Consider the following 12767-nt stretch of genomic DNA (forward strand, 5'->3'; position numbering starts at 1 on the left):
TTTCCCAAAATATCTGACCAAATTCTCTATGTTTTCCTCCCTCAGTCACTTCCAAAACCACAAAGAGGAAACTGAGTAAAATCTCAACCCAAAAGACATATAAAGTTAAGTCCTCTGATTTATGACTGAATACCTGTTGTAATTTCTGAAAAGTGAGTCCCTGCTCACCTTTGTTAGAGAGTCCACCACTCTGGCACAGAGAAGCGCTCCTGGCAGGTCAAAGTAGTTATCATAAAAATAGTATTTTCCTAAAAAAAGAACAAAATTTTACACTGGGAACAAATAGCTCATTTATGTGACACACGGAAACTTGGCTGAAGAGACGCCAGACTTTGGTCTGGTTCCTTAGAGGGGCCTCTACTCCAATTCAGAAGAGCTCTATTACAGGTGTTCACTGTCTTTTAAAGAAGGGTTAAGCTATAAGAAAGTTAAAAAATGACAGCCCAAATTCAAGGATCTTATGAAAAAAAATTTACGTAAAAACGAAAACTAGACTATATGTTAAATATGAAATGGATTATAAAACAGCCACAATTTATGTTACCAATGTCACTGAATTTCAAGACAATCAGCCTGACTCTGGAGCACCACGAAGTCAACTGCACAGCAGCCCTTCTCATATCTGTGCTGGCTGGTCCCCCTTCAGTTTCATGTGAGGACAACCAGGGTGATGAGAGGAACAGACAACAACAACAATATATCACATCACGTGAGGATATAGTGTCCTTCTCTGGGAACAACTCAGGCACACAGAACAGGCATGCTAGAATCTCGGGAGGAGAAGGGATTGATTTATTCTGCTTGGCCCTAGGACGGAATTAAACTTGAGCCCTTCCTTGGTGCAGATGTCACTTTTGAATCTGCTGTCCCTGGGCAGACCCTTGATGACCCACATTGCATTCCTTTGGCTCAGGTTTGAGCCCAGTCACTGCTGTGCTTAATGGCATCATCCCACCTCAAGCACACCTGTGTCATTCAGTCCCTCCAGAAGCCTGTGGAGTCCATGTGGCTCATGTGGCAAGCCTCAACCAGGAGCCAGCGGGAGAGCCTCAAGTTTAGGGGCCAGTGAAGGCTCCTGTCCCTTGGATTGACAACTCTGGGAGATATTCTCAGTGCTTCTCAGAAATCCAGTGGAATCCAGCTCCAACAGTTTCTACCTTCTAAGGCTTATCCTCTCCACTCTCTCATTCCTGTGTACCAGGATCGGGACCAACCACTCTGCTTTGGGGGGATCCCAATGTCATAGAATCCCTAGGGAATCCTTGTACAAAGAGGAATCAAACATAACCAAAGGTGAAGCCAGACTGTAGTTTAATGTGAGAAAGTACCTCCTCAATGGTCATAACTGTTGCATGCAATATTGTAAGTACTGATTTCAAGTACTCCCTTCTTCCCATTTGTAAGCTAGGTATGAAGCTATGGAACACAGCAGTCTTGTTCCCCAGCGTCCACTAAGCTCAATACCCAGCATATTGCAGGGACTCAACAAATGTTTGTTGAATGACTGAATGATCTAACAGTGGAATGGATTTTTGGAATGAGGGAGTGCCACAGGTAAATCAGGAGAAAATCTTCTGCAGGGGCTGGATGTCTATCCCTTTAAATGTCATTAAATGCCCTTCACTTCTTCATATCAAATTATTAAGAATGTGTAAGAAATAAAGTCAAAAGTTCTCCATTTATTAATTCACAAAATGGCTACGTGAGTTTACATATCCTTTCCCGCAGTTAAAAATAGTTTGGTTGGCATCATCTTCCTGGTTTTTACTCTTACAGCTGAAATTATTGGCAGAACATCTTAGATTACTGTTCATTCCTCAGAAAGGTCAGGATGGCTTTGTCAGTGGGAGGAACCAGGCATCAGGAAGAAAAGGGAGATAACAACCTATGTGTTTTTCTGCCCACACTCTGCTGTGCTGTAAGGCCACACAACACCCCAGGGCTCCCAAGACTAGGATGGGGGGCACCGCTTCCCATGGGCCACAGACCTGCACTTGATCTAACCTCCTGGCCTGCGACACCAGCGTCGCCAGCTGCTCCGGGCCCTGTGGCAGCAGCAGATCTGTCTTCATGCCAGTCACGTGCCCTTGCTTTCCCCTTCCTCTGTGGCCATTAACAGACGAAATTCAGTTAGACTTAAAATACCGATCCTGAGTCTTGGTTGGGATCCAATCAAATAACTCAGGGGTTTAATAAGATTCCCTCCGAGACGCCAAGGGGGCTGAGTCACTGGACTATCAAATGTGGGCTGGATGACCGCTGTGTGGACACACCGAGACTTCTTCAGTCCTGACCTATGAACTAGGCCAGGCTGCTCTCGATGTCTCTTCCTCCACCAAAACTCCAAGACTGTACCCCATGAAAGCTTTGCTTCTCGCCCCTCCTTATGAGCGGGGAACTCACTGGCAATGAAGGGATTAGTGAGCTCAGTTCAAGAAAATAAGCCTCTAACAAGTCCTATGATCCTTAAGCTTTGCCCACTGAGAACTCATTTCCCAAGAAGCCATTGCCAACACTACGTACTTTACAGACTGCCTACTCTTACTGGCAACAGACCAGAGGCCCATGAATGACTGAGGGCAAAAGAACAATTTATGTTAGCACAGTGTTCTCACTTGTGCCCATGATTGATACCATCTTCACTTAAAGTGGAGCCAAGTGATGCTTAGAGTGGTTTAGTAACTGACCAGATCACTTTGCCGGCAAGGAACAGAGTCAATATGATCCAGGATGACCTGGCTCTACCTGCCCCGTGCTTTCCGCTATACTAAGCTGTTTCTGAATAATCTACCAGTTTAAGGGGGAAAAGATCAAAAGGACTTGCTCTCTGCAGACTGGCTGGTAAAGAAAACCATACTCCTGCCAACGCAACAACCTGCAAAGGGATTGTCAAATAAACTGTCAGTAAAATGTCTCTGCCCATCAGTGCTTTAAATTCCCTAAATTCCCTAAATGTACTGGTAGGGAAAGCACTTTATAATGCTCTCCTTAAATAAAGGCCCTTCTTTGGCCTTACTGAACAAAATTTTATTTTATGTTATTTTGGGGGGCAGCAAAGTTTATTGAATGATAGTAAAGCAAAGTTTATTGAGGGATAGTACAAAGCTCCCAAAGAGGGAGGGGGCCTGAGAGGGTTGCCCTAAAATTTTTAAACCTCTATATCCTGAGCTCACTTCTAGGAACTTACGAAAGAGCAAACTGTATGTGTGTGCAAACATTACTGCAGGCTTGTTTGTAAGGGCCACACACCAGACACAATGCAGACGTGTACTATGAACATGCTGATGGATGACACCGGGTGGCAGGGAACACCAGCCTTTCACAGAACCAGGTGCCTCTGTGTGTGCTAATGGGACAGAATCTCGAGGACATCAGTTAAAGGAGCACAGTGCAGGAAATGTAGGATCCCTGTCATGTACTTTTGAGAAATAAGCTTCTTCGAGGAAAGGGGATTCTGGAGGACAACAGGGGTTGGAGATAATTAACTCCTCATTTTATTCTTTTCTTTAATATTTAAATTTCCTAACCATATGCTTACGTTATTTTTTTAAATGTAAACAAGGTTTTAACTGGGTTGTGGAATCACAGGCCATTTTTTTTCTTCTTTTGTCTCTAGATTAAAAAAACATAGTATTTCTTTTTGAAGGCATCAAGCTTTCGCTTATTATCTGGCAGAAACAATAGGCCTTTGTTATGTGTCTACCTGACCACTGAGCACAGAAACGGGAAACAGTTCCCTAACCAACCAAGTAAGAGGAGATAAATTCAAGCTCTTCCTCAGAGCGCTCCTGGGTAAACCGGGGACCAGAGGGAAGCCGCTGGCTCCAGGAGGGGGCGCTCTCCAGAGGGCAGAGTGGTGAGCAGACGGGGGTCATCCTGGCTGAACGTTCTTTTACTGGCTGAGAAATACTTTACTTCTTTAAAGTACTGTTTCTAAATGGATGTCAGAGTGAAACACTTTGCTCCGTGCCTGGCCTTTCTGGGAAAAAGTTGTCTACGACTGCCTGCTTCTGGAGAGATAATGGCCACTCTCTGTTTTTAGCGGAGTAAAAGCCTACAGAAACCCATTAAACTTCCACCAGCCACTAGGACTTGAGATGTGTGAAAGCCTTCCACCTCCATCCCCAATGTGAAACCTGTTTTCCTCTTAAGTTACCAAGAGCGCCCATTTCTTGACATTTTCATCTCAGGACAAAAACAAAACAAACTCTCAAAAGGTAATGAATGTAACACAGTGAACCTAATCGTAACAAGGAGTAACTCCCAACTATTTTCAGGTTACTACATTTTCCTTTCTTTTCTTTTTTAGGATTTTATTTTAAGTAATCTTTGCCCCCAACGTAGGATTCGAACTCACAACCCCAAGATAAAAATCAAGAGTCGCATGCTCCACTGACTGAGCCAGCCAGGTGCTCCTCAGGTAACTATGTTTTCTGAAGGAGATGAGTGCATTTCAAAAGTGTAGTGTGAGAGAATATGGCACAAAAATTTAGAACAAATGAAAAACCAACAATTATAATAAGGTCTATGTGTTTATAATAATGTCTTAATCATTCCTTATTAATTTATGTACATCAATGTCTACAAATCATTCTGAGAAATCTTTTCATGTTTACACATGGTGAATTTCTTTAAAGACAGTGGGGAAAATGGGTGAAATTATTTAAAATAAGGGAAAAGAAAAGATAAAGGCAGAAGATAGAAGATAGTAGAGCTGGCAGTAAAGGAGAGAATTCCAGAAAATGAGAAAGGTGGGTATTGTGAATGGTGAGGAGAAATGGGTAATGGAGAAATTAAAGCAAGGACTGAGCATGTAATAAACTGATAAAAAAAAAATACAGACGACTGAGAAATGTATTATTCCTAGGTGCTAGTCTCTTCACTCTAGAACAAGGGAAGGTAAAAGGAGAATCAACAAAACCTAAAATAAATTAGAATCAATGCCAAAGAGACTCGAGACACGTGTGGAAAACACATCCTATTCCTATGGGTTGCCACAGCGGCTCCCTTGTGCATCCTGGCCAGCAGGAGGCAAGGATGGCATGCTTCCTGTCCTCACGCTGCAGGTTCAAGGTCCCAGACCCAAGGGGCGGTCATGGTGGCACTGACCCGCATGAGCCATACCTGACCGGCAAGCCATTCCCGCATCGGACATGAAGTGCTTCCACTCCTTCCTGCCATACTCCTCTGCCAGCGCCTCGGGAGCCATCATCTTCGTGCCATGGCTCGCCCTGGTTCGGGGAGATGAGGTACAATGCTCATTAATGCCTCCTCTGAATTACCCCTCCCTCTGGCCTTGCTATGGGTGGTCCCCCCCCAAAATGAACTCAGTTTTCTTTTTTCCATTTCAATTGCATGATTTCCTCCTTTAGGGCTCTAGAAAGTGTTTCCTTAAGTTCTTTGTTCATTTCATCCACCAGCTGGCAAGTAAGTGATCAGGGCAACTCACTCTGAGGTCTGGCCCGTGCCAGCTGCTCTGGACCTATAATATCTAAACTATTTCTCCAGAAGAAAAATTCTTTCCTGAGAAGTTATTGTTTAACTCTGAAGATAAAGGTAGTCTAACTGGAATGATCAGAAAACAACAGCAGAGACTGGGTGGCAGCCACAGAGAGAACCGATGGGAGAAGCAGGGGGAAAGCAATAAGGTGAGAACAAATGGAAAAACCACAAGGGGCTCCTTTATATAAAAAGGACAATGCTTTAGAAAGCTGCATGTAACGATGGAGGGATCTGGGGTAGAACATAGATGAGACAAGGAATCTGCTCTGTTGGAGGAAAGCAGGCATCAGGGAGATGAGCTAGTGAATCCAGGAGAAACTGCCTGGAGGGGGTCAGACCTCAGGGGTGGGACGTTTCTTTCATAACAATGAAAGAAAGAACCAAAACTGTAGAATGCTTTACATTCTTTGAACTATGACTGATGACAGCTAAGCACACTGTAAGAATCTGATGGTTGAGTTTAAGCTCACGGTCAAAACTGCATGGAGTATGTACGCATACTATAAATGTATACATATATACATAAGCTCTAGCCCTAGTTGCCCAAGGCAGGAAACGTGCAAACGAATAACAAAGTAAAAAGAGGTGAGGCCACACCAGCTCTAGTCATCCGAACCTTAGGACAAGGTCTAGGTACAGTATGAGTTCTACTGTGCAGAAAGAATGATGTATCAGAAGGAACAGTATGTACCAGGGATAATCCGCGCTGAGTGTTCTTTCCTTCAACTCTGATCATGTTAACATAAATAAGAAATCGCACAGTCGTGACCATGCTGACTCGCCTCTACTATCGGTCTTGGGGGCAGAAACAGATGCCCACTCCCTCGCACCCCTGTAAGGCTCAGAGCAACGGCAGCAGCAGCTTCTCAACTGCCGGTCCTGCTCTTCAACATTCAAAGTGCTCGGTGCACGCTGAGGGGAGGGAAGGAGAGGGATTCAGCACTGAGTGTGAAAAATGGAGACGGATGAAGGTTGGAACCGACTAGAAAAACTTCCAGAAGGAGCTGAAATACAACATCAGTCCTGCACCCAGGAGACAAATTTGGATAAACGGAGAAAGGAGGAGAGATGTGCATAGACCACTAACCCCTACCCAACATCCATTTTCTCCTTCTTCCTTAATAAAAAGAAATCTAAGTTTATTCCTGGCAACTATGTACTTATCTAACACAACATAATCCCCAGACTCTTTTGCAGGAGGGGTGGGCAATGAGATGAAGCAAGTTATTAAAATTCTACTGGATTTCCTGCAAATATTTCTGGTGAGCTAAATTTAAGAGCTAGACTTTTAAGTCCAATGCTATCAGAACTGTATTTAAATAGTTCAAACAATTCATACAAAGAAACATAGGCATACGATCTGTCATCTGATTGGTAAAAATAATAATCTTATTTAATCTGTACCTTAACGATCAAATGCTGTATAAAGTGTCCTGGAAAAAAAGTTCTGACTTCACAACTAAATTTTATTTTATTTATTTATTTATTTTTTAAAAGACCAAGTCTTCTTTTTTTTTTTTTTTAATTTTATTTATTTATTTGACAGACAGAAATCACAAGTAGGCAGAGGCAGGCAGAGAGAGAGGAGAAAGCAGGTTCCCCGCTAAGCGGAGAGCCCGATGTAGGGCTCGATCCCACAACCCTGGGATCATGACCTGAGCCGAAGGCAGAGGCTTTAACCCACTGAGCCACCCAGGCGCCCCCACAACTAAATTTTATTACCTGAGCACTGTGCCATTATCTGCAAGTTTAATGAAGTTCCCATCTTCCAGATCCAATGCCAAGCCCTTGCAACTAAAACAGAAAAGTCTGATTACCAATCAATTCATAGATTCAGCTAACCTAAGGAATAACCTATATTTTCAAAAAGTCACAATGCTAAAAATGGATTCTTCCACCCACATGAATGATATGTTAGTCAAACAAATAAAAATAGCCAAGAATCCTAAAATTAAGTACCATCCACAGAGCAAGGAAAAGGGTCATGAGGGAAACTGAAAGAGCGCGTGTGTAAGTTGTAAAATCCTTATGCTTTTAAAAAAGAGAAATCTAAAACTTAAAGAGAACAAAAAAAGGGAACTCCATTGTATGTCTCTGTTGAAATGTACAAAATGTTTTTCATTAAATAAAACACACACGCATGCCCAGGTTTATAGCCTGCCAGATATAGCCAGGGTCTCTCCTATACTCTTCAGAAATTGCCTCCATTTAGGTCAGGTTATAAAAACTTGCCCCCTGGGCAGAGCATATTATTGAAAACCACTAAAACAAAGTCAAATACTAAGTTTTAGGTTCCTCACTGTAAAAGACTTGCGGGATTTGGGGAGAAAAGTGGCAACAGATTCATTTTTATGAATAACAAAAGCAAGGAGGTATAATGGCCACCAAATATCAAGAGAATTAAACAAAAAATGACGTCGTACTATAGAAGGCTTACTGACTCTGGTTCACAGTAAAATTTCCAGAGTCAGTGGTTTTATATAGCAAAATATTTGTTTCTTCTTTTTAGAAAAGGGATACATCAAAAAGGACTAGCCAAATATTGCAGAAATATATAACAGATGAACGTCATTGCTCTAGAATTAATTCTGCATGTGTTTCTATGCGTTTTAAGATTATTATTAATTTTCAACTGAGCAATGTTTAAGTGTAGGATTTTTATTTTGTTGTTTAGATGAGGAAGAGGGATAAAACGTGCCTTGGGAAGCGGAAAAACCTAACCCAGGAAAGGAGGACGCAGTAAGAGTCTTAGACATAGTAATGTCTATTCAAATTATAGAAAACCCAATGTTCCAGTTCAGACACTTATTCAAAACATGATGATTCTTCCTCTTCTATGGTTCTGTAGTTGAAAGGCAATAAAGCAAACTTCTTTTTAATGAAAAAATGTAAATTTTAGAGACAGTTCTTAATAACCTCTAAAACTTAAGACAAACTTCAGCCATATACAAATACCAAATTCGTCAATAAGCTTTTAGCTTATTTACATATTTAATTAAACAAATCTAACTTAAAGCAGAAAAGACTTTGATTTATGAAACATTAAACTTTTAATACAGAAGCCATTTTTGTCCTTTGATTCAGTTTCACATTTCAATTTATATCTCCACAGAAGAGGAAGCACTGAAGTTTATTCAGCAATATTTGAGAATCAGAGGGAATAGAAAGACCTTAAAAATAAAGAACTTACCAGAAATCCCAATCCTCTGGAGTCACAGTTAGCAATTCCTTGTCATACCCTTTCTCCTTGACCAGGAACTGAGCAAAGCTATTATAAATGAGCTATAAATAAGAAGAAGGAATAAATATAAAACTCACTCTTCATTCCTAATTTCGCAGACCTGAAAACCTACGGGAGTTACTCATGGGGCAGATGGGAGCGAAATCTCTCTAACTGTGAAGTTCTGCAGTTTAATCCCCCTTTAATGCAATCAATTTATCCACCACTGTGAGCCCCAGGTAGCTACTGTGTCTTTTCATAGTGCAGAATTAGACCACCAGTATACAATTTCATAACCAAGGACAACGCTCAGTCTTACTCCTGAATTCTAAGGGTTGGAGATCATTAAGACTTGACAAAGCTTTGTAAACCTATGTAACGGATCACCATGATGATAAACATATCGACTACTCTATCATTCCATCTATCCTCAGCCCAACCTTAGTGGACGGTGCTTATGGGGCACTGTTCTTCCCCAGTTCATAGATCATTCTGCCATGACTAAAGGACATCAAACCTGTCACTAAGTTGTTTTAGTTTTGTCACTGACACAGGGGAGTCTCAAAGGGAAATACACAGGGGGACCAGGCAGATGACCCGAAGGAAGAATCAAGGGGCTTCCATCAGATACAGGAAATGTCTCTTATTTCTCCACCACAGGGAAAACTGAGAGAAAAGGACAAAGGAAGCTTCTGGAAATAAGCACACAGATAAACGGATCTTCTGATTTCTCAACGACAAAATCCCAAGTGTTTGAGTGAGGTGTCTTATTTTTTCCTAAAGGGCTGGCTCAAATATTTAGAGAACGGTGTATCCCAAGCAAAAAGCAGGCAAAAGGTAGACAAAGGTCCACACTGGCCCTACCCCATTCTCCTTCAAACAGTGCTCTTAGGTCAGCATCAGATGCACTTGAACCTGAAGCAGAACGCTGGCCTGGGGTCAGGGTGAGCAGTGACCAAGATGATACTCGAGCAACCTGACCCTTCTTCTCTACGTGAACCCATGACCTCTTTGCCAGCATGAGGCGGCACAAGGCGGAGAGGATAGCGACACAGCGAAAGGGACGGAATACGGCCTCCCTGAGGTGATGATGCTTACACTGACCCTTGCAAGCTGTAGCAGTCAGCTGGGTGAATCCCGAGGGAGGGGAAACCCAGAGGCCCGCACATGCCTGGGTTTGGGTGCGAGCATCAGGAGATGAGTGCAGAGAAATCAAAAGCTCCCTGTCAAATAGAGCTGTTCTCTGTCCTGAAGCTAATTAAAATCACTATACATGTACTCCCATGCAATGCAGTGTGACCCTGAACCAGGTCAACTGTTAATAGCTCACATTATGTCAACACTATATATCAACACTTCCCACCCCTGGCGGTGATTCAGAACCATAGTGACGGCTCTTAAAACCACCCAGAAATTGCAGGCCTACAGGCTAGGGTGGGGTCCAGGTCAGGACTCCCGGAGCCCAGAGATGACTGAAAATCACTGGCTTTCCATGTTCTATGGATTTTTGTTCAATCATTAAAAAAAAAAAAAAAAAAAAAAAAAAGAAATGAAATAAAAAATGTACTGAGTCACTCTGACGTCCAGGGTACTGTGGACAATAAAAATACACATCATGATCCTGCCTCGCAGAAAACCAGTGCTGTGGGATTGACAGATGTACAGGGCTTTAGAGCAGTACCTGACATACAAGTAAATTCAATTTAAGTATTTGCTTTTATTATTAGTCTTATACTGGATATATATATATATACATATGTATGTATATATACACCCCTGATAAGTACCGTCTGCCCATTTCCATGGTAATAAATATCCCCACCATGGCCACTTTCAAGCTACCAATGGTTACTGCACACCATTAATCCTGCCTCTGGTCGAGGCACTTTATTCAGTCCTGGACTTTCTCACCCCTTGGCAATCCTGATAAAGATATGGGCATGTGATTCCAATGAGGCTGGAAACCTTCCTAAGACAAAGGAGCCCTTTCCAGAAGGGCTGCCAACAGGGGCGTCCACAGCTGTGTTCCTCACCTCGTGGAGAAGTTTCTGTAATAGGAGAGAATGAGGTCAACGTGCTGGGAGAACGAGAGGACAGTGGTGCTGAGAAAAAGAAGGGAGTCTGTGCCTCTGAAACCTGTCCTAGTCCTGACGCCTTGGTTCTTGGACCTTTTTCTATTTTGTTGGGCCACCCCAGAAACCTTGATGGCACAGGGCTTCCACGGGCAGCCCCCTTCTTCTCCCAGCCTTCGGGGTCACGGACTCGCTCCCAGTCTCCCGTGACTAGTAACACACACCACACAGCAGCTGCACACTGGTGTCCTGTAAGTTATATGCAGATCACAAATCAGGTTTGATTCCCGCTTCACGGTGCCAGATAAAATATGAAATACCCAGCTGAATCTGATTTTCAGATAAACAACAATGAATTTTTTAGGATAAGCACATCCCCTGCAGAACAAGCATCTGATAAAAATGTTTTTGTTATTTGATATCCAAATTGAACTGGGTGCTCTGCTTTTTTCTTTGCTAAATCTATCTCACCACCCTACAATCCTGCTGTTTGAAAATGAGCTAACGTTTAAAAATTCAGAGACTTCACATACAAGGTCAAATTTCTTTCTTTCTTTTTTTTTTTAAAAACAAGTTCAGATCTCTAACTTATCTTAAAAGAATTACATCTTTAGGGGCGCCTGGGTGGCTCAGTGGTTTAAAGCCTCTGCCTTCAGCTCAGGTCATGATCTCAGGGTCCTGGGATCTGTCCCCCACAGGACAGAGAACAGAGAGAGTCTGCTTCCCTTCCTCTCTCTCTGCCTGCCTCTCTGCCTGCTTGTGATCTCTGTCTGTCAAATAAATAAATAAAATCTTAAAAAAAAAAAGAATTACATCTTTTAAGAGACTGAGCCCCTACTTCCTCATGGCAGATAGATGTTGGCAAAAGGCGAGTGTGGCTGTGTCTTCAGAAGGCAAACCCACTCTCCTAGCTGTCCCAGGTCCCGTCCCCACTCCCATATTGGGCTTAACTTCTGGCCCCTTTCACTTCAGAGTCTGCAACCCCCAGAGAGCACAGGGGTCATCATTTCTAGGATGGCTTTCCCGAGTCCTCAGGTGTAGTAACACACCCAGTCCCACCTTTGCACACACTCTGCATTTATTAAATGCCTATGATAGTCATGGGAGAGGCCCTCGCAGTGTTCCATGATGCAGTCACCACTGACTTCTCCAACATCTTCTCCTGCAACTCCCTGTCTGCTGCTGGACACCTGCTCTTCCCAGAGTTCTCTCGCTGGGTCCTTGCTCTGTCCAAAGCGCTCCCCCCTGCCTCCTCCCTGCCAGCTTTAACTCCTGTGTTGGTACCCAGCTCAAGCACCAGTCACTCCAGACAGCTCCTCTAGGCTTTGTGGCACATATAAAGCCGAGCGGTGGAAACAGAAGCCCGCTAGCAGGCTACAGCATCCTGCATAAGCTACTTATCCTTTTTGTGCCTCCTTATCCTCATCTCTAAACAACGACTGTGACAAAGCAACAACCTCACAAAGTTTTGTAAAGACCTAACCAGCTCATTTAAACTGAATGCTTATTAGCATAGTGACTGTGCCATATTCAGTTATTAAAATATCTTTTTTTATTCAGTCATTCCACAATTACTGATTGAACCCGTTTTATGCCAAGCACTCAGCTCAGCACACAGAACACACAAGAAACTGTCAGAGATACTAATGTCAGGGAGCCATGGCTCTAGATTCAAGGGGAAGATTTCAACAGGTTAACAGGAAATTTTAAGCTGCGTGTAAGTGCTTTCAGAAATTAAGGGTTTTATGGAAAATTGGAGGTGGGATAGGAAGGAAAGGGTAAACTTTAGGGGGTAGGGGGAAGCTTTCCAAAAGGAATGCTATTTCAGATGAGATCTGACAGAGGAGTTGGCGTGGTGGAGGGAAGGCCTCCAGGAATGAGCGGGCAGTCTGCGGCAATACTGTCCTCACTACAGGGGGCCGAAACCAACTGGGCAGCATCTTTACCCAGTACAATGGCCACCTGGAAAGCCT

General features: G+C 43.0%; 1 protein-coding gene across 1 annotated transcript in view; it reads right to left on the minus strand.

The window, feature by feature from the left end:
* Positions 1-12767, minus strand: part of NT5DC1 (5'-nucleotidase domain containing 1) — a 142343-nt gene that overhangs the window by 127606 nt on the left and 1970 nt on the right. The window contains exons 2-5 of the mRNA XM_046005111.1: positions 8693-8784; positions 7225-7296; positions 5125-5231; positions 169-248 (exon numbers count right to left, since the gene is read on the minus strand). Of these exons, the coding sequence (XP_045861067.1) occupies positions 169-248; positions 5125-5231; positions 7225-7296; positions 8693-8784 (351 nt within the window). The remainder of the gene's footprint in view (positions 1-168; positions 249-5124; positions 5232-7224; positions 7297-8692; positions 8785-12767) is intronic.

Source organism: Meles meles, chromosome 5 (assembly GCF_922984935.1).
Source record: "Meles meles chromosome 5, mMelMel3.1 paternal haplotype, whole genome shotgun sequence".
Taxonomy (NCBI): Eukaryota; Metazoa; Chordata; class Mammalia; order Carnivora; family Mustelidae; genus Meles; species Meles meles.